The sequence below is a fragment of the Brachypodium distachyon genome, chromosome 3 (genome assembly GCF_000005505.3).
Source record: "Brachypodium distachyon strain Bd21 chromosome 3, Brachypodium_distachyon_v3.0, whole genome shotgun sequence".
Classification (NCBI taxonomy): Eukaryota; Viridiplantae; Streptophyta; class Magnoliopsida; order Poales; family Poaceae; genus Brachypodium; species Brachypodium distachyon.
In genome coordinates, this window is record NC_016133.3 from 29,882,258 (window position 1) to 29,903,298 (window position 21,041).

General features: G+C 41.3%; 2 protein-coding genes across 6 annotated transcripts; one reads left to right on the plus strand and one right to left on the minus strand.

The window, feature by feature from the left end:
* Positions 1-123: 123 nt before the first annotated feature.
* On the minus strand, positions 124-6,552 carry LOC100839014 (vacuolar protein sorting-associated protein 2 homolog 3). Of its 3 annotated transcripts, XM_003574008.4 has the most exons (11): positions 3,662-3,857; positions 3,379-3,423; positions 2,539-2,573; positions 2,277-2,327; positions 2,054-2,158; positions 1,902-1,973; positions 1,606-1,677; positions 1,364-1,444; positions 1,229-1,264; positions 1,084-1,139; positions 124-576 (listed from the first exon to the last, which is right to left on the minus strand). In XM_003574008.4, the coding sequence occupies exons 1-11, from the start codon at positions 3,693-3,695 to the stop codon at positions 525-527; spliced, it is 639 nt and encodes a 212-aa protein (XP_003574056.1). In that variant the 5' UTR covers positions 3,696-3,857; the 3' UTR covers positions 124-524. The 3 variants fall into 3 exon arrangements, 1 of the variants encoding a protein (XP_003574056.1); XR_002964487.1 differs by lacking the exons at positions 124-576; positions 1,084-1,139; positions 1,229-1,264; ... (3 more) ...; positions 2,054-2,158; positions 2,277-2,327 and adding exons at positions 5,338-5,472; positions 5,627-6,552 and having other exon boundaries at positions 2,538-2,573; positions 3,662-4,983; XR_002964486.1 differs by lacking the exons at positions 124-576; positions 1,084-1,139; positions 1,229-1,264; ... (3 more) ...; positions 2,054-2,158; positions 2,277-2,327 and adding exons at positions 5,338-5,472; positions 5,627-6,552 and having other exon boundaries at positions 2,538-2,573; positions 3,662-5,001.
* Positions 6,553-8,777: 2,225 nt separating this feature from the next.
* On the plus strand, positions 8,778-19,945 carry LOC100839320 (probable serine/threonine protein phosphatase 2A regulatory subunit B''delta). 3 transcript variants are annotated; one of them, XR_731568.3, is made up of 14 exons: positions 8,778-9,263; positions 12,881-13,129; positions 13,237-13,339; positions 13,422-13,521; positions 15,339-15,444; positions 15,578-15,668; positions 16,465-16,606; positions 16,857-17,004; positions 17,099-17,208; positions 17,693-17,849; positions 18,002-18,127; positions 18,205-18,353; positions 18,875-19,118; positions 19,301-19,945. XR_731568.3 is itself a non-coding variant. In XM_010236517.3 (13 exons), the coding sequence occupies exons 1-12, from the start codon at positions 9,111-9,113 to the stop codon at positions 18,343-18,345; spliced, it is 1,614 nt and encodes a 537-aa protein (XP_010234819.1). In that variant the 5' UTR covers positions 8,779-9,110; the 3' UTR covers positions 18,346-18,353; positions 19,301-19,945. The 3 variants fall into 3 exon arrangements, 2 of the variants coding, with proteins under 2 accessions (XP_010234819.1, XP_003574057.1); XM_010236517.3 differs by lacking the exon at positions 18,875-19,118 and having other exon boundaries at positions 8,779-9,263; positions 12,881-13,117; XM_003574009.4 differs by lacking the exon at positions 18,875-19,118 and having other exon boundaries at positions 8,780-9,263.
* Positions 19,946-21,041: the final 1,096 nt, after the last annotated feature.

Sequence of the window (21,041 nt, forward strand, 5' to 3'; positions counted from 1 at the left end):
TCTAGACAGATGGAATACCATAATGCTTATGTATGAAATTTCAGTACGGTTGCTCCTGATTTTTCAATTTGGATAGTGTTAGCCTCTCTAATAACTCACTGGCCTAGAATCTGACACAATATCGGGGTACAATGAATATTTAACATGAGTACTCATTTAACATTTAAACATCTCAAAACAGAGAAAAAACATTGACATGAAACAAAAATCACATCATACTTATGAGCAAAGAGATACTATACAGAACCTTTCTTTTATTTTTATTTTACACAACCATATGCACCGTAACTAGCCTAATATGGATGCCACCATGCCTGCTAGGATAACTGCAGTCTGCAGTAACATCCAATCAATCAAGTGTTTAGAGGACTCCCTTTCTTAAGAGAACTCTGACGTTGTCAGCTGCTTCTCACTTCACTTGAACCATCCTCCATCCGATATTTACATGTAAACTGTGATTTTCAACAAGAATTTGAAATGTAGGCAGACTCTAAGAGGCATGAGGGTTGCAAAGAGGTGTCATTTTATGGATTTTTCAGAGCAGCCAGCCTCTTCTCGAGTTCGTCCAACTCCGAACTGTAAACAAGCTAACCAGTGTCAGCTAACATCGCAACTTATATCCGGTATAGTTGTAAATTCAAGCAAGCAAGAGAAGTATACTGGGCTTGAAATAGATCAAAGACTATTGTCAGATAACTGGTTGTTATAAATTCATATGTCAGATGTCAGCTTGTATCAGCAATGGTCCAACAAATAAGATCTTACATCAAATTGTGTTTAATTCTTCCGGAGAGATGCAGACCAAATAGCATCTTATACTAAAAATAAAAAATAAATATTCATTTTTTTTATTTGGTTGCACAAACACATTCGATTACAACTCTTGAGTTAAATATTTTTTTCTGTAGGATTATGGACTGTTGGTGTATGGCAAAAGAACGTCAAAATGGAGCTAAATAGTGAAGTTCCTTAGTCATGCAGTTTGAAGTGCAAAAACCATTAATCTTGGTTTCTGAACAACGGGGGTAGGGTCAAAGAGATGTATAAAAATCAAAATACTAGACGATATAAGATCCTGCATACCTCTCATCAGCCTGAACCTTCTTTCCAGCAATTCTTCCTTTAGGAGCCGAGGACAGCTGCAAAAAATCAGGATAAGAGAAATTTAAAATAAGATTTGTGTTACAATTGTAGGGTAACAAATGGTTGTGTTAGCATCGTCAACTACCTGTGAGGCAATGTCAACGCCAATTTCATCAAGCACCTAAAAGAGACATTGACAGGAGACGTAGTTAATATACAAAGAAACATGGTAGGAAAAGTATTTCAAAGACATACTATGGTTTAGACATTGGAAATTAACCTGGTTAGCAAGCTCTTCAGTCTCATCCTCGGCCTGGTCATCGTCTAAAACATTGTCAATGGAATCAGACATCATCTCGTTCTGCACAAAGAATAAAGACGGTCAGTGTATACAGGCACATGCACTTCATCACACTCTAACACAGCCACCCATTACATGCATGTAGACTTCACAGGTAAACAATGTAAATCTTGTCTTACTGGAAGAAACAATCTATGAAGTACTGGCCGTAAGTTGCATACCGTCATATCCATTTGTGCTGACTGTTTTTGGAATTCTTGCATTACTTTCATCTGCTTGGCAGGATCCATTTGCTGCAATACAAATAAAACAAAATTTAGAAGTACACCCTTAGTAGAACATATGAGTTTTGATACTTAAAAAATTATATTCTACAGCCCAGTTCAAACTTTAAACAGATAGAAGAAGTTACTACTGTAATAGATGTCTGAAAGATATCCTTGTGTAAAGCGCACACTTGATTTAAAAATTTAAACATCCAATCTGCCTCATACACATAAGTTAAGTGTGATATTACCTTGTTCATAGCTCCCATTGCTTTGCTCGCACTTTGCATGCCAGCAGCCACTGAAGTGTTGGCATGCATTGCCTGAGGACAGAGTGTGGCACCAAAATCAGAAAACTAACCCCCACTGTCTGTGGAAGAAGCAATACCTGGAAAATATTCACCTGTGTATGTGTCGTGATGCCACGAATCTGAGCCCGGCTACCTTGTAAAGTAGAAATTTGCTGTCTTAACCTGATAAGTTGACGGGCCAGAATTTTTGTTGCTGCCTGCCAAATAGAAGGGCGTCAGGAGAACTATACTGTATGATTTAGAGCAAAATTAGTGCAAAAAGAATGGTCAAAAGGAAGAACAAAGTGTGTGCAGCTGAAATAGAATAAATGAAACCTCATTGCCAGTTCTTGCAGTCCTTTTGATTTCTGTAACTAGCCTCTTTTCCTGTTAATTGGAAAAAAAAAGGTAAAGCTGTGGCTGCTGCTTATTCAACTGCATCTAACAACTAGGATAGTGAAACTGCGGAGCACAGACAAAACAGAAAGTGTGCTTGTCAATTATCATATGGAGTGTCACATATTCCAAGAACCGCACGGAACAGGCTTTAACAACTTGCTAGATAAATAATTTCAATACAGGGGATCAAAATGCATACCTCTAGCTGTAATGTCCCAATGTCCCTCTCAATACCTGCAGATAACACAGTTCAGGCATTAGATAACTTCAGAACCTTGGGGAAAAGCGATACTACCTCCGTTCCAAAATATAAGACAGATTTCGTTTCCTTTGACCAAGGCTTTGACCGAATCACTCCGTTAATATACAATTTATGTGGCATGAAGTTAATATCATTGTATTCTTATTCAAAAGTACTTGTTTATGATTATGATTTGAATCACATAAGTCACATGCTAATGGAGTAATGAAATGAATACAGTTGGAGTAATAAAGAGGTCATAAGTGACATAAAACAAATTATTAAACATGTTGTTTCTAGGGCTAGATGCAGGATAGCATTTCCCTCGGTGTTTTACAATTCAATGTAACCTGAACTCCTCAAATTCAACACCCTTTATTTAGCAAACAAGCGAAAGCTTTGCGTGTACTCATATAATGGATTTATGATAGAATGGAAGGAACTACAGATATCATGGCAGGCCACACCATACAGCAGCCAAGGGCTTCAGATAAACGCATTCATTCCAAATCAAGTTTTGGGCATTTGGTTTGGCAACCTTACTAGCATTCAATTTACACAAAATAACAGCAATTTCACCTTAAATCCAGAAGATAAGCCAACATGGAGGCTACAATCAGCTCGAATTGTTGGTAATAAAAAAATCGAATGCAACGAAACCAGCTTTTCATTCATCTAGCATTAGATGCAGACTACAATAGCTAGCACATGTAACTTGGTACACTTCAACCTAATAATTAGCACTAGAATAATCAGTTCTCCTGTTGGTGGTAAGTGTACAGGGACGGAACCAATCACCTCTTGTAGCATTCGTCAGCTCGCGCTTGCTGTTCCTGATCGCCTCTGCACAGAGCCAAAACTCAAATCAGACCTCAGGGTAGTACTACAATAGTAGAGCTAGCTAGCGGCGCACGGAACCCTAGAATCCTCCCCGAAGCAATCCGATCGATCGGAACTGGAACTCCGCAACGCCCGCGCGCGAAACACGAATTGGGGATAGGGGCCGCGGGCGGGAGCCGAGGCCGAATTCGGTCGAATTTTGATCGGAGAGGACGGGGACGGACGGGGCGAGGAGACGTACCTCGCGGCGTCGGCTTCTTCGCGAAGGGATTCATCGCTGCCCTCGTCGCGGGCGCTCGCCACGCCGGGAGGAATCGAGGAGGGCGGTGTGGCCTGTGGGAGAAAAGGCCGGCGAGCCGCGTGGACGACGGACGGGGAATTGTTTTGGGTTCTTCGCAGTAGTTGCGCAGGGAACGACACTCGTTCTGGCTTTCGTCTTTGTTTTTTACGCGGTTTTTAGTTGACCAGATGATGCGCCGGGCATTTGCCTAAGAAATGAGGAAAAACTGTGATCAATGAAGAAAATCTAAAGTCGTCAGTATTTAAAAGACCCACTCTAATAAGTGACTCAAATTTGTCGGACGTATCTACTACGTGTGAAAAGCGTCTAGATATATGTAAGAGAAAATCGGGACGGAGGAAGTACCTCCAATCCTCCATTCCCATTTTGAAATATTGAGTATAAGATGATTTAATTTTGTTCTAAGTCAAACTTCTTCAAAATTGTTAAGTTCATAAAAATATACCAACGACCTTAATTACAATTTTTCTTTTGGATAAAACATTGCTTTCCATCGATCTTTGGACCTTTATATCTCCATCCCGGGGTTCAACGCAAACCATAAAGTAAAAAAATAATTCAAATGGTGGTCATTTACTGATAGTTTAGACGAAACCAGACACCCATGCACCAGCAAACATACAAAAAGGAGACAGTCAAGGTGGAGAAAAACAATTTAATGAAGGTATCAGAAACAAAGGAACAACATATGTTCGGAAGAAGAAACACAAGCGTATTTGACACTTTCAGTTATGAGGCGTCAGGAGTGATTCATTTTACTAGTAGTCTACAAATATCAGACTCATAGTAAAACCATACAATCAAAAAGACGTGCATGCAAAAGTGGTCCAATCAATAAAAAAGTAGCTGCTTTCCTTGATACCGGTGAAAACGATGCACGCCTGTATAGCCGGACGGAGGGAGCACTTGCTACAGCTCTCATGGCAAGCACACAGTTCTCATAAACCCAATGCAGTTAACCGTCCTATCTTCTAATGAGCACAATGCAATTTACCGTTCTCCTAAACTCAGGTCAGATTTCTGGAGTTCGAGGGAAACACAGTGCAGAAAACTTTCCCCGGGCCTGAGGGGCGATCCAACCATTGCTGAAAGTAATCGACGGCGGTGGTGGACGACCAAGCTTGTTAGTGGCGGTGGTCGAAGCAGAACTCCTTATGGGCACCGCACGAGCAGGTCACGCGCACCACCATCTCGGCGCCTGGGCACGCCGCCGGCGAGCTGCGGCCATCTCCGCCCGCGCCGGACATCTGCGCGTCCCGCTCCTGTACGAGTGTGGGGTTCTGTTAAGACGATTGAATGACCAAAATGGAGTAGAAAGAAGCTGAATAAACGAGCAACAGTAACCAGTAACTCAAGATGAAATTATCACGTTTTGTTGAATTCTCAAGTGATCAAAGTGACTCAACAGTAACTCAACAGGACTGTAGGCATTTTTGTCTACAGTCTTTCACCTTCAAAAAGAATTCTCAAGTGATTTTTGGTAGCTGAACAAAGTGTTCATGGTGAAGCAAATCCTGTAAATTTCGAATGGTTCAAGTGATAGGACTGCAGAGGATAGACCAGGACAGCGAGGAACGGAGGAACAGGGGAAAGGCGGAAAAGGCTTAATCAATTACCTGCCCGATCGCCTGCTCCACCGCAGACGGCCTCATCGGCGATGTGACAAAGGCGCAGCACGTCCCGCCCGGCAACTTGAACGGCGACGAGAAGCGGGATGCGTCCTTAACGGCGATGGTGTTGTTTTTGGTTTCCTATAGCGATCGACACCGGCAGAATCGTATCAGAGATTCAGGGACGAAAAATGGTAAATTACTAGTAGCAAAGGACGAGGAAATAACCAAGAAAGAACTCGACCGACGCTGCGGAACATTGGATCGGACAGGGAGGGGGGAAGCGTCATGATACCTGCTTGCTCGCGTCCTTTGCCGGCGAATTGACGAACGTGCAGCACGCCGACACGGGTACGGAGGCGCGACGTCTAGAATCGCCGGTGGCGGACGCCTCCGTCTTGGCGACCTTCTTCAACGGCAGGGTGATCTGCAGCTGCTCTTCCCACGGCCGCTTGTTCCCTCGGCGCCGTGACCAGAGAGTGCTCCCCTCGGAATTGCGCACCGGAAAGGCCAATGGCGGCGAGACGGCGAGACCGCCACCGCCGCTAATCCCAGGGCCCGCGGGAGGCAACTCCTTGGCTGCCGCGGCGGACGCTGAAGAACCTGTGCACCCGAACGCCGGATTCAGAGAAGCCAAGAACGCCAATTCCCCGCAGTTTTTGCCGCTGGAACCCGTGCGGGCCGGCGTCGGGGAAGGCAAGAACGCCAAGGCGCCGGTTCCGTTGGAGCGCCCGGGGCCGGCGGACAATGATCGCCGAGAAGCCAAGACCCCAAACCCTCCGCTGGCGGTGGATCCCATGGGCGTCAGCGGCTGCTCCGTCGAAGTCAAGAACGCCAGGGCGCGGCTGCGGGTGGGGCCCGCCGCGGGTTGCCCCGGGAAAGCGCGGAACGCGAAGCTCCCGTTGCTCCCGCTGTAAGGCGACAGCGCCGAGGAGGAAACGGTGGCGGCAAGCCCCGTGGAAGGCGCGAGCGCGGAGGAGAAGGGGGGAAGCTCGAGCAGCATCTTCTTGCGCGGGGAGAAGGTGGCGGGGAAGAGGCAGCGGCGCTTGCGGCCGGCGGCGAAGGGGTCGGAGAAGGCGACAGGCGACTGGTCGGCCTCGATGCGGAGCTCGGCGAGGCCGCGGTACGGCTGCGGCTGCGGGCTGTGGAAGAGGCGGCGGGACACCTCCATGGCTGCGGCACGCGCTGTTCTCGGCTTTCTTGGGCGGGCAGAGGAAGTTTGGTTGGATGGTGAATGAAGGCCTGGATGCCGTCCCGATGCTTTATAGTGTCGTTAGTCGTGAAGACTGCAAGATTAGTCGTGAAGTTTCTGCTTTTCGTTACTCCGTAGCGGCATAGCTAGCGGGTGTAGATTCTCTTTGATGAATCACCCCATTTATAATCTGCACTTTCATCCTCTTCTTTTTATTCTCTCTCGTTAGAATTCGTACCTGATCTTCCGGCGCGACGGACAAAATTGTTATCAGCACAAAACTAGAATTGTCACCATCACAGTCTAAAGTTGCCACCTCCGCTGAACTAAAGTTACCATTTCACGGAATTAAGCGTATGCTTCTTAGTCTTCTGGCACGAAGAGGTAAAGTTGGATGCACAGACCAAAGTTGCCAATCTACAGAACTAAAGTTGTCACCCCAAAAGACACATGTCGTGATCTCAGGCACCGTCTTCTCAATCAGATGACCAGTTGATCATTCGCTCGAGATTAAAGAGTGAGCGTTCGCTCAATATAAATTCCTTTAATGTAATGCATATCCGTTATACTACCATTTTAACCGTGTTTTTTTCTATACGAAAAATGTTGGATTTGTTTATACCATGATGCAGCCGTGCCAGCCGCTGAATCATATATATATCGAGATCCACATATAATATATTGTGTCAAAGTCATTGTCATTTTAGCGGTGTTTCTATACGAAAATTGCTGGTTTTGATTATGCTGTGGTGCGGTTGTCCCAACCAATGGATCATATAGGTCGTCATTTGTCTTCTATAGTGCTCGGCTTATGGGAGAAGCTGGGGTGAGCGACAGGTTTTGGGAGAAGCTGAGGGGGGGGGGGCATATATCGAGTTCCACACTAAATATATTTTTGTCCATCTAAGGTGCTTAGTGGTGTAAAGTATTCTCTTCCTATTGGTTTTGTGGCATCAAGGTTCATGCAACTAGCTACCTTGCTTAGCACATTATTTATTTATTTATTTTTACTTCTATCTCTCTCTCACACACACAGAAAACATAATTATTTTCTCTATTTGAACCACTAGAGCCAAGCAATCCCACGCATAAAGCAACACATTTCACACATAAGACATCATAAAAGCCAGTTAATCCCATGCTTAAGGCAACAACCAATCTGAAATATAGGATTCTCATGATTTATCTCATTTGATTTATATAACACCTTTTCCAACAAACCTTCTAAATATGACCAATAAGAAATTCTTTTTCAGTTCACATTTTTTAAGCTCAGTCAATTGTTGCATGAACACTCCATGTACTCTTAGTGATACAACTATTATCTTCCCTTGTCTAACACCAACATCAACAACTATTTTTTCTTGGATATTTGTGGGCAACAAAGGTTCTTTATTTTAGCTTTATTCCATGTTCCATGGCACACTTGAAAATGTGATTTATCATGCTGCAATTAGGTATGATTGAAAAAATACAATTGCAACTAAAGGATGCATGGGTTTAAAAGAATAATTATCAGTCTAAATATATAAAATAATCGAAAGTTTCAACGGAAAAAATTAAAAGTTTATCCAAAAAAAATTGAAGTCCATCCCCAAATTTTGAAAGTTTGTCCCCAAAAGTTTGGAACTTCGTCAGCATTTGTTGAAATTTATTCTTCTTAAAAATAAAATAAAATTGAATGTCATCTCAAATTTAGAAAACTTAAAGCTTGTCGCTATAATTTTGGTAGGGAAATTTCAGGCTTTCCCCTCTAGAAGAATGGAAGAAAGGGAAAAGAGGAAAACCCAAGAAGGCCCGATAGGCTGGGCTCTAAGCTCGCTCCGGAGGTGTTTGGGGAGAAAAACCATGAGCTTGCTCGGGAGGAAAATTAGACGCTCACTTAGTTTGGGAAGAAAACCATGAACTCGTTTGGGTAGGGAAACCGTATAGTTGGAACTGACCACGACGTTGCGTACGCGTTGCTCCGCCAACTGTATTGTCCTGTAAAAAACTCACACAAGTGTCCGCTAAAGTAATTTTCATCTTAAATCCATAATCCACCTCGCTTTATTGCACAGTTCATTAGTTTCACGATACTTAATAATCGGTGCTATAAATATGATTAAATTTGTGATGATAAGAATATCCATTCATATATCTCGGTGGAAATAGAACTGGAAGCACAAAACCGAGGAGATCCACGGGGTTTTTCAGCCACATCGGCGGATTCCATTTAGCCAAACCAAACCGAAAAGTGGCACCCGAAAGTCGATTTCATTTTCCCCTCCGCTGTTATATCGACGCCCACCATTAGCTAGCCTAGCAGCCCAGCACCACCACCATCTTCCGCTCTCTCCCCATCTCCTCCGCTGTCTCTCGCTGTCCCGGCCTAGGGTTTCGCCTCCACCCGCAGCACGCCTCAGATCTAGACGCCGACGACCCCCGATCCTACTCCGTCGCCCGACGCCGATCCCGTCGAGCTCCGGTTCGCCACTCCCCTCGCGCCTCACCGCCTCGTGCTCCAGCTTCTGGACGCGCGCGGGGGGCAGATCTAGGGTTCGGATCCTCGCTTGGTGCATGAGAAGGGCACTGGGGTCTTGAACGCATGGAGGTGGAGCCGGCGAGGAGGGACGCGGCGGCGTTGGACCCGGAGCTGCTGCAGCTGCCGGAGCTCGCGCCGGGCGCGCTCCGGGAGAACTCGAGCATAGCCGAGGCGCTCTACACGCAGTGGCTCGTGCTGCCCGAGTCGTCCAAGCTGGTATAGCCTCTTGCGCGTGCTTTTTCCCTCGTATTTTCCTTTGGATTTGCTCTTAGATTGGCGGGGTTCGTGCATAGATTTTGCCAGGTTAAGTGTGATCTCGTACTGGAACTCGTGAAAAATGTAGTTGGAATGCTCGCCTTGGTTGCCCTTTGTGCTTCAGTGCGTCTGTATGGTAGATTTTTTTTTGTATCGCAGTTGTGAGCTTGTGCTCAGCATACAATGTGATGCAGTTTGCTGCATCAAAATTTAAGGTCCCGTGGGAGACTCTGCTTGTAGTAAATTTTCGCTTTTGTATCACAGTTGCGAGCTTGTGCTTAGTATATAGTGTGATGCAGTTTGGTACATCGAAAATTAAGGTCCCGTGGGAGACTGTGATTGTAGCAATTTTGCGGAAATATATACCTAGCCTCTTTGTGTGGCCTGCTTAGTTTCTGCATTAGGAATCATACTGTCTGAGCTAATTTTATTTTTCTAACTGATGTGCTTTATTCTGGGATGAGCTTGTGCCTTCTGTATCGACTTTATTGTTGTACTCAAGAGAATGAAATGTTGCTATGATATAGCTGAATGTTGCATCGTTTAGCAGGATCTTGGATTTTAGGAGAGTAAGGCAGTGATGATTTACCAATATTTGAGTAGTGCTACCAAAGCTAGCTTTTATGATACAACGATTTGTGTCATTTCATGAGCCCAGTATGTGTACTTAAGGTGAAAATCATTAGTTTTCGTTGAGTTCAGTTTTTGCAGTGGTATACTGTGCTAGAAAACTAGCTTAAACTTTCAGCTTCTGTCTCTTTAGGCTACTTTACACTGTCATGTTCGTGCATCGATATTTGTTTTTGGCAAGTAATATGAACATTAAGGGAAGGACTGTTATGTAATTTGATTGGACTTATATTCTGAAATTCTGCACATTTGGGATTCTTTATGCAATGATATGCACGCATCAAGGATCTGGATAATAAAGTGTGCTAACATTTGTCCAAACGTGTCAGCACAATTTGATGCTCTCGTTTGCAATCTGTTTTGAGTACACCTTTGATGATATGTGATGCTCCATAGCTTCAAGTGAGGGGGCTGAACTGTTATTTGATGTGCATATCTTTTCAGCTCTCTTTGACGGCTGAAGCTATGCATAATCAGCGCATATAATGCAGCACTATAGCTCAAGTGGCCCTAGTGCGCCACTAGTTTCGTATTTATAGCATTTCCAGGGCTGCAAGTTTTAGGTTGTTATGCTAAAAAAAATTAAGGATGTCCAGTTGCAGATAGAAATTGGCTATAAGGTTGTTTAGGGGATGTGTACTTTGCTGGCCAAATGTTTTTACTGATTTAGTAGATGCATAAAACTTTTAAAAGAAAACCTCTGTTGATAGTATCATGTACTGTACATGTTATCTGGAGTTTTGTTACCAAGGTCTCATGAAATCCAGCAGCAGATGACATTGATGCTCGCCTTGAATGGCAGCGATCCAGGAGAGAGAGGGACTCCATTTCTGCCATGACCTTCTCCAGTCCGCATGTGCTTTCGCTTTGCAAATACTCTTCTCACCCTCAGCTTTCTTGTCTGCACTTTCCTCTCCATGATCTTCTTTGTTGCTCACCTCTCTTGGTAGCTCCGGTGCTCTCTGCTTTGCTGCTATTGGTGCTGAATTCTGCTGCTAGAGGAGGTGGATAATGCCTCACTCTCCAGCTTTTATGTGTTATATTTCTGCTATTGTGCTGATAGTCGCACTAAGCTAAGGTCGAATTAGCACCGATGCAGGAACCTAGGCATCCTGGCGCTCCTAGGCCTTCTGTGATAACTGTGTAGTGTTATGCATATACTGGGTCTATGTTAAATTTTTCGTTTTTGATTATTTGTTTGAAGTTCTTTAGTACCCAAGTGCATGTTTCAAATCTAATCTTGCTCCGTATTACAAATAGTATATGCTAGAAATAGCTCTCTTAAGTGTTTGTAACACATGTTGATGTTTGTTCTAATCTTCAATAATTGTTTATTTGTATCGGTACATCTTTACACTTATAAAGATCTGAGTTGGTGGTCGTGAGTTCACTCCAACAAGACAACCCCTTAATGGCTGCAGAATCATCTAATTGCCACTCATTCTATACTTATCACGATCTTTGACTATGCTTGATTGGTTTTCATGACTTCCAAGATAATTTTTTTTAAAATAATAATATTTTGACATAATTCTTATTTATCAGATTTTTTTTAAAATGTGAGCGACACATATTTAAACAACTCATGCATAATACAAATTATTAATTTTGTAGCAAAGCACGGACATTTAGCTAGTATACATATTGTCTTGAGTTGACAACATGGAGTGGTTCAACAATTCTTTTTGTAAGTCTAAAGTGGCTAGCTAAATCTCCCAACCAATATAGCATAGTGGTTAAATCCTAAAATGAGTAATCGATATAAAGGGGTGGGCTTTTGGTTTAAAACAAAAAAATTGTTTTCTGTATTTTTTTTCAGAAGTCCGGCTTGTCAGATATGACAGCCAAAATAGTCATAAAAATTTGACAAATGGAAAATCCAGTTAGCCAACAAATCGATTTCGGTTAAACTGGATACAATCAAGCTGCTGCAACACAAATTGGGAGAGAGGGACGAACAAAGAAGAAGAAAAAAAATCCTTCGTCGTCTTGGCTTGCCAGTCATCTGAAGACAGTAAGGGTGCTTGGCAAAAAGGCCGTGGTGTCAGTTGGGGCATGGACCTGATGTTGATGGCGATAATAATGGCAGTGGCAATGAAATCTCCCAGCGGCAGCGCAAGGCTTGAGAATGGCTGACCAGAGGGGAAGGCTTTGGCTAGATTGGGAGGAGAAAGGAGAGGCCTGGGTGGAGCTTTCTGGCTGCTGTAGATTGGATATAGCCAGATCAAGTGTGATGTTGCTGCTGCTTTATTGCTGCAGGGCATCCAGATTTTTGAGTTGGAAACAAGATTAGTGCATGGTGCTGATGTGTAGCCTGCATCCCCTGCTGGGCCTCAGAAAAACGATGGGCTTAGGCCCAGGTTGTTGGCAGCTCTATATTTTTCTGTTTTGCATAATTCAGTTTTTTCAAGTATTGCCGTAGAAACAACTGAATTTTTGGAGATAAATTTGGTATTCTACATATGCTGGCTGAATTACTAACCTTTGGTTAGTTCGGTTTTGGTTCTGTCTTTATGCCCATCCCTATCGATGTATCAAATGTACAACTGTGCATGGAATCATGAAAACACGTCTGATTCCTGGCTATAGGTTACTTTGTATTTTTACATACCTAATATCCAATGCTGGTAAAGTCACAACTATAAACGAATAGCTACTGAGGTTACCTTCTATCTGACGTGCAATAGCCTGCGTTTGATATTCTCAGATATCTGTTGAAGGGGGAAGTGACAACATGATGTTTTGTGAACCTTATTTTCCTCTTTTTCAGTGGTTGAAGTTCTGTTTCTTTCCTTATCAGATTGACTGATTCTATGGGGTCTCATATACCAATATGCCATTGTTTTGTAAAGTAGACTGTTGTTGTGAAAAAGCAATAAATTTGTTTCTATAACATGCTTCAGTGGGATATATAATTCCTCACAATATTTAGTTTTCTTGGCTGCTAGGTGAAGTGTTTGATTGAAGATGCAAAAACCGGTGCCACACTGAATGCTTCTGGGAGCTCTGCTAGCACAAATGCTGCTTCAAGTAGTTCTTTGCCGTCGATGTTCCCTGCTGGCAGTGCTCCTCCGCTTTCACCTAGGAGCACCGCTGGCTCTCCTCGTGTTATGCGACGAGCATCTGGAGCTGGACCATCATCCTTGGGATCTCCACTAAAATTAGTTAGTGAACCTGTGAGAGAGGTTATACCTCAGGTGCTTTTCATCTGTGCATTCTGTTGTTATCATAGTGTTTATTTCTACTATAATTGTTTAAGCATCTTTCTCGTTAGACTTAGTTCTTGTATTCAATATGTTTTCAGTTTTACTTCAAAAATGGGCGGCCTCCACCAAAAGATTTGCGGGAGCAGTGCTTGTCTAGACTAGATCACCTCTTTTTTGCCGGGGAGGGACTCCAGCTTCAAGGTGAATTTTTTTAACGCGGATCATTTCTTTGTTACCACATTTAAATGCATTCTTAAGTTTGAATATCGTTTGTCCATATCAGAATTCAGAACGGTCCTAAAAGACATATGCAAGTTACCATCATTCCTCTCTGGGGTTCTTTTCAAGAAGATCGACGTTGCATGCTCTGGAACTGTAACAAGGTTTGCTGTTCATTCAATATCTGAACCCCAAGGTCTACATTAATGCATGTTCAAATATTGGGAATCTTGGTTGTTCCATCATATTGTGAGGGTATGGCTAATTCTTCAGTAGCTTGTTAGCACATGAACTTATCAGCCATAGTCAACATATTAGTTGAACATGAGTTCAATATTGAATGTTAACAAGCACTTTCTTACAAGTTATAGCAGTTCTTCTTTCAAGTTCTGAAAAATCAGATATTGAGAAACTGGCTCATAGAGAAACCAATGTTACTTTCCCTGGGTAGTGGAAAGTGAAGCCCTCCAGAATTGGGATATGCCTGTGCTGTGGTAGCGATCGTACAAACTATAGGCACGATCAGGGTGTGCGTTCGGTTTTCGGTTCGGTTTGGTTCATATGGTTTTTGGCTAATACGGTTTGTATACTTCGGTTAATATGGTTATGTATAAAAATATGGTTCGGTTTCAGTTATAACCAACTTTTGGTTCGGTTTCGGTTATAACCAAATTAACCAAAGTTGACACTAAGTTTTGAGCGACACATAAATTTTTATACGCATGGTTCACCCCAAAAAATTATGGAGTTGCAATTTTCTGTACTGTATCGCTGTCACGTGTTGCTAGTCGAGAAAATGTACAGCTTCCTGAGGTGTATCTATCGGACCATCTCCTGTGGCTGCTGTCGAGCCGCTGGTGTGAAGCCTGCAGAGGCCCAAAACAATCCAGCTTTCAGCCCAACTGTCCAAGGCCCAAGCAACGCATAGCACAAGCAGGAACAAGCGTTCAGTAGTTCAGGGAGTTTAGTACCACCTCGGTTGTCCAGAGAGAATCAAAGTTCTACAAGTCTATAAATATAGAGGTGGCTCCCCTTTGTTCCTTCATCTTTAGTAGGCTGAAATGCTGATGCCCAAAATGCATCGTCTGTATCAAAGTAAAGGAGCAGAGTAGAAACATATAAATAAAAATAAATATTAAAATATATCTTTCGGTTAGTTTCGGTTTAACCGAAATCCATCGGTTTCTAACCGAATCCTATACAGTTAGCTGTTTTGTTAACTGGAACTGTACACCGAAAAATTTCCGGTTCGGTTTTCTGTTTTTCGGTTCGGTTTCTCGGTTACGGTTTGGTTATGCACAGGGTGAGGCACGATACCTTGTCCAGGCCCATTTTGTTGGGCTTAAACTTCTGCAGAGAGTTGGTTGTGGGAGGGAATAGATGCGTAGGGCCATGTGAGCTTTGTTGACGGCGAAACATGGAGTGGCCACAGCAGAGGCCATGGGAAGGGGGGAACCTTTTCTCGTATGAAGGAACTGGGGGTGGGCTGGCCTGCTAAGCCAGTAAAATTGAGTTCTTTTCAGCTTCAGCTGCTGTGGACCTTGCTAATCCAGTTTTTGTTACCCTGTTTCATGCGGTCATCCACTGGTTCTTTAACATTTATATTGTATGCTTAGGCACCATTTTCTGGATCAGGATGTCAGGCCTCATTTATCATAGTCCTTACCAATGATAATAAAATTTAGTATAATACTCCCTCCGATCCTAAATTGCTGTCAAAATATTACATGTATCTAGACGCTTTTTAAGAATAGATACATCCATATTTGGGCAAATTTGAGTCAAGAATTTAGGATCAGAGGGAGTACAACATACTGGGTGTTTAATGGGTATTTCAAATGTTGGAATATGGCATTTGTTAATTGGTTGTAGTTGCTTTTTGCGATACTGTTTTGATGTCAATGTTAATTTTGTTATGGAGTATGTTAAATGCCTTCTCAGTTTCTCTAGATAATGAAAAGTTGCACCTCTTTAAACTCAGGGATGCATTTGTTGATTACTGGATTAATGACAATAAGATTACAATGGATACAGCTAGCCAGATATTTGAAGTATTAAGACAACCGGGTTACAATTATCTCACTCAGGTCAGCATTTCATTCCTCTGTTTGTTCACGGTACTGGAGACACATAATATGCCTCTAGAGGGACAAGATGATGATTCTATATGTACTGTTTGTTCTCTTTGCTGGGAACACTAATTCTCCATAATTTTTATAGGAGGATTTTAAGCCTGTCCTAAAAGAGCTCCTGGCAACTCACCCAGGCTTAGAGTTCCTACAAGGCACTCCTGAATTTCAGGACAGATATGGTAATTTCTTATATCCAAGTGAACATAATTAGCTCCAAGACCAGTATTCTCTGTATCTTTATGCGCATCAGATTCAGACATGCATTTTAAATCATCTTTGCTAGTTTGCTTTTTAAAAACAATGCTACCTGTAGCTTGATATATGATGAAACGAAATGATCCCTAACATAGATTTTTCTTCTTCCAAATTCTTCTCATGTTTTTCATGCAACCTTTTCGGACGTCCTTCTCCATTTATTTGCAATTGTGTCAGAGAATTTTATTAATGTGGTCTAACATGTCAAAAATAAGGCACCGATTCCTTCATTGTTCTGTTTACATGGACGATGAGAATCAAATTGGGCCCCAAAGGTAATAATAGGGATCATTCAACTGGTTTTAGATTGGTACCTTTACACTTCATTATTATGAAGTTAAAACTGAGTGATTTGCTATACAAAGATATGCCATGTTTGATTATATGAATTCTAATCTGTTTTGCAACAAACCTGTCAGTTGGAAACTCTTTGTATTACCACCTAAAAGATAAACAATCTTTCTGGTTCTGTTTTAAGAACTCATAAGTGGCTTATCATCCTCTGCTCTATATGCTGATATTTCAAAGGAAATTTGACTGTCCCAGTCAGACTCTGTTGTCAATCTTTTAATGAGAACGATGATCCCAGCGAGAACATTCTCTTTGTTCTAAAAACAACATACTTAATGATTCTGCGATGACGATCGGATATTATGAACTATTTCTGGTAATTTGCTGCATCTCATTCATTGGTTAATCATATTTGAATGTATTTTTCAGCGGAGACTGTGATATACAGAATCTTTTACTCCATAAATAGATCTGGAAATGGCCATCTTACCCTTAGAGAGCTAAAACGTGGGAATTTAGTAGCTGCAATGCAGCAACTCGATGAGGAAGAGGATATTAACAAAGTGTTGAGGTAATTAATGTATTCCCTCGATGGCCATTTTTGCATGTATTGCCCAAGATCTCTCGGCAGATGGTGGTTTCCATTATGTCATTACTATCTATTATGTTTTAACTCCTTATGTGTTTCTGATCTTGCTTAGTTCCTGTATCATGGGCTCATGATGGCTTACATGAATCTATGGTGCAATCAAACTTTATTTGAGAATATAGATGGCTTCTTTTTTTTGCATGAGTAACTAAGTTTGTCATATCTGATGCAGATACTTCTCATATGAGCATTTTTATGTGATGTACTGCAAATTTTGGGAGCTGGACTCAGATCATGATTTTTTGATTGATAAAGAGAACCTCATCAAATATGGAAATCATTCCTTGACCTACAGAATAGTTGATAGAGTCTTTTCACAGGTGAGTCTGTTCCTAGTTTATGTTGAGAACTAAGATACGAGCTTGCCTAAGTGTTAGATTTTGTATATTATATTGGTATTCTACTATTACTCAGGTCCCAAGGAAGTTCACAAGCATGACAGAAGGAAAGATGGGTTATGAAGATTTTGTTTACTTTATTTTGTCAGAAGAAGATAAATCATCTGAGCCTAGCCTTGAGTACTGGTAATTTGTGTTAGCCTTGTCTGGCTAATTGTGTTCTATATTATTTGCACTGATAAATCATCTGAGCCTAGCCTTGAGTACTGGTAATTTGTGTTCGCCTTGTCTGGCTAATTGTGTTCTATATTATTTGTACTTTTCTTTATCTTAGGGCTGCTTTAATAAGAAAGCAACATCATTCTTTGAGTGTGTATTCAAAAGATGTTGTGGTCCTTGCTTGTCATGTTTCATCTTTAACATTGATGCTGGACTAGTGAACTCCCAAGTCCGAATGATTGTTTTTTGGAGGGAAATTATTCTTTTGAGGTTTAATAATTTTAGTCGAATGTTGCTTAGAATTTCCCAACATGATGGTGGTTGCTTATATTTATGTTGTGGGCTACACGTGCTTATTCTATGTATGTTATAGCATCTGTAGAACTCATATTGTACTATGTGATAAAATACTTCTCTCTATTTATTGAAACATGTGAAATAATTTTTACAGGTTTAAGTGCATTGATCTTGATGGCAATGGTATTTTAACTACCAATGAAATGCAGTTTTTCTATGAGGAGCAGTTGCATCGTATGGAGTGCATGGGACAGGAACCTGTGCTGTTTGAGGACATACTATGCCAAATGATTGATATGATTGGACCAGAGGTATCCTATTGGATATAATTGTGATCATTTTACCCCTGTTTGGAACACTAGAATACAAAGGCAATGTGGAGGAAATGCATTGTTCCTTGAAATATTCCTTTATTCTAAACATGCCCTTAATATAAGTGTCATAAAGCTTTTCCTTTCTGCAGAATGAGACCTATTTTACACTGCGGGACTTAAAGCGGTGTAAACTTTCAGGAAATATATTCAATATCCTATTCAATCTCAATAAATTTATGGCATTTGAAACTCGTGATCCATTCCTGATTCGCCAGGTAGTCGCTACTTGCCATAAAGTGATTGAATGCACTGTCATTATTTAGTTTAAAAGTTGTATAATGTTTAATTGCAGGAGCGTGAAAATCCAACTCTAACAGAGTGGGATCGGTTCGCCCATAGGGAATATATTAGGTTGTCGATGGAAGAGGACGGTGAAGATGCTTCAAATGGAAGTGGTGATGTGTGGGATGAGTCACTTGAAGCTCCATTTTGAATGTAACTGTGAGTGTTGCTATTTTCAGTTTTTATATAAACGTACAGAAGTATAGAAAAATAACTAAACGATTGTATATGAAAACTATGGCTTGAAAGAATATTGATTAGATTTTAGAAATTTGATTCTACTGGCTAAAGAAAAATTGGATCCAACCTGTCATACACAGTCCATCATGATATTTTACAAGACCACTTTCGAGAAAGAAACAATAACATGAATCCCTCTTACGCTTAACTGCAACATTTTTGCTTTCACTTTTCATAGTCACCTACCTCTCATCTATGTTCCAGTTCTGTAAACAAATTGTTTTCTATTCCAAATGGTCAAGAGAATCAGCTGTTTTCATTGTTCAAAACAGTCGGAGTTGTCCTTCTCTACAGTTCACAGTTCAAGAGATAAATGTTGGCAATTATTTAAAGTTTCATATCTAAAGTAAATACCCCCAGGGGTTGATCAATAGCAGAAAACTGAATTGTGATTGAGCGGTTACCAGAAAACACCCGATTTACTTAATATTATCAAGCAGAGTATTCTGATTATGGTGGCCACCTGCCTGCTATCAAGGTTCATAACTCCCAGTCCCTGGGTTACCACACGTCTATCTTTGTATCTCATATAAGCTGGTCAAAGATGCAGTTGGGATGACTTCTGCATGGTATTTCAACTTTCTTGCATCTTTGCTGCCATAATAATGATTTTTATTAAGTTGAAGCTTCTACAAGTTATAGGATAGGCGTCACATTGGATGGCTTAGGGCATCTGCAGTCCTGGTAATTCAACGAAACTTAAGTTTTTCGCAAAATCCTGGCCTAGTAATTTGATTGACAGTGTCCTTGCACATAACAAAATTGGCAGTTTTGTATGACTAGGTGGAGATTTGTAAGAAAAAAAAATTATGACATGTTATCGTCACTGCCTTGATGAACTGTTCCACAATTGTCTTTTTTTACAGGTCTCCCTGCATTGGTTTGATATGAATGAAATTTGTTGGGAAGTCGAAGAAATGTAAAGATTTTGGCTAGCCTGCGGATGTCATTACAGGCTCACAGCAGTTTCAGTAACACCAAAGACTACTTATGAGTTTTACTGTGCAGGTCCGATTCAATGTTATCAGTTGTCCAGTTGTGCAAACATTTTTGTTTGGCAGGAAGAATGCGGAAGTTGATGTGGTCCTCCTGCATGTTGACACAGCAACAACCTCAATAGTCTCAAATGATGTTAAAGTGGAGGGGGACATCCACCTATTTCCCTTTGTGTTCAGATTATTGCTTTAAGGGGGATGCCAGTTTATTCAATTGCTGTGCTCAAATTTTGGAGCTAAACTGTTCATGTTTGGCTGCCATTTTTCTTTGTTAACGTGGAAGTGAGAGCAAGCAATTCCATCATTAACTTCGGTCATGGTATGTAGCTTTCTGGTTCTGTTCAGTTCAGTTTGGTGTTTTGTGGTGATCTCGGTACATTTTGGGATTATAGACAGACCAAGACATCGATATCATTTGTAACATTAACTGTGCATGGGGTGCATAAAATTCAAACAGAAAGGTAGATTCCATTGTCAATCCAACTTTCATTTGCAACTCAGTGGATGTTTTAGTTTGCACCTCGCGGTATTGGCATCTGGTTGTTTTGTGTGTTCAATGCGAGTGTTTTGTGTCTAAAAAAACGAGTGTTTTGCTTGTTTTTGTTATTAGAAAATCAAAGCTTTATTACCCTTGTTGTCTGCACGCAAAAAACAGCCACCAAATCTAAAAGGGTTAATTGTATCTATGACACTTTCTATTCCACCTATTCCACCTGTTGGAATATGTCATTAAAAAAACTAGACATGGAGAAATGACACTTTAACTCTTAACTTTTTTATACCTCTAATGATGCCATCCTGTCCACTTAAAACCAATTATAATGATGCCATTCTGTCCATTTAAAACCAATTATTGTTTATAAATATATGTATTTCAGTGTGTACAGCAGTACCTGTCTTCACTTTTTCTAGAATTTGTTAGGGTCAGCATAGAGGAGCGCGTGGGGGATAATAAGAGGAAGATGAATAGAACTGTTTGATTTGGGATGAAAAAAAAGTGTTCGTAGAGAGCTATGTATATATGTACTTAGACAATATACCTGATGGTATTGGACAAAATGGCATGGTCAGAGGTATAAGGAAGTTAGAGTGGCATTTTTCTAAGTCAAATTTGTGTAATGTCATATCTCCCACCGGTGAAAATTATAATGGCATAGATACAATTAACTGAATCTAAAAACGTGCCGTGCCAAGCTTATTGTTAGGATTTAATTAATTATGTAATTAAGGGTTAATCCCTACTTGTAAAACCACACGTGCGATTTCCGTTTTGACTACCGTCACGCATTCTCATCCCTCAAACAGGCGTCGGTACAGACCTGCCTTTTCACCCTGTATATATATGTTCAACATCATCAACAGAAGACACTAATTCATTCTTATTGTTCTCAATCTCGTTTCTTATTGTTTTGTAACACGTTATCAGCACGCTCTGCCGAGAGCAGCATTAAGATATTGTTCTCAATCTCGTTTCTTATTGTTTTGTAACACGTTATCAGCACGCTCTGCCGAGAGCAGCATTAAGAACGAGAGAAACATCTTTGAAGGGCTGCACAACGAAGGAAGAAATCGAGAGCGATCGATCTAGCACTAGGGATCAATCGGGCTGATT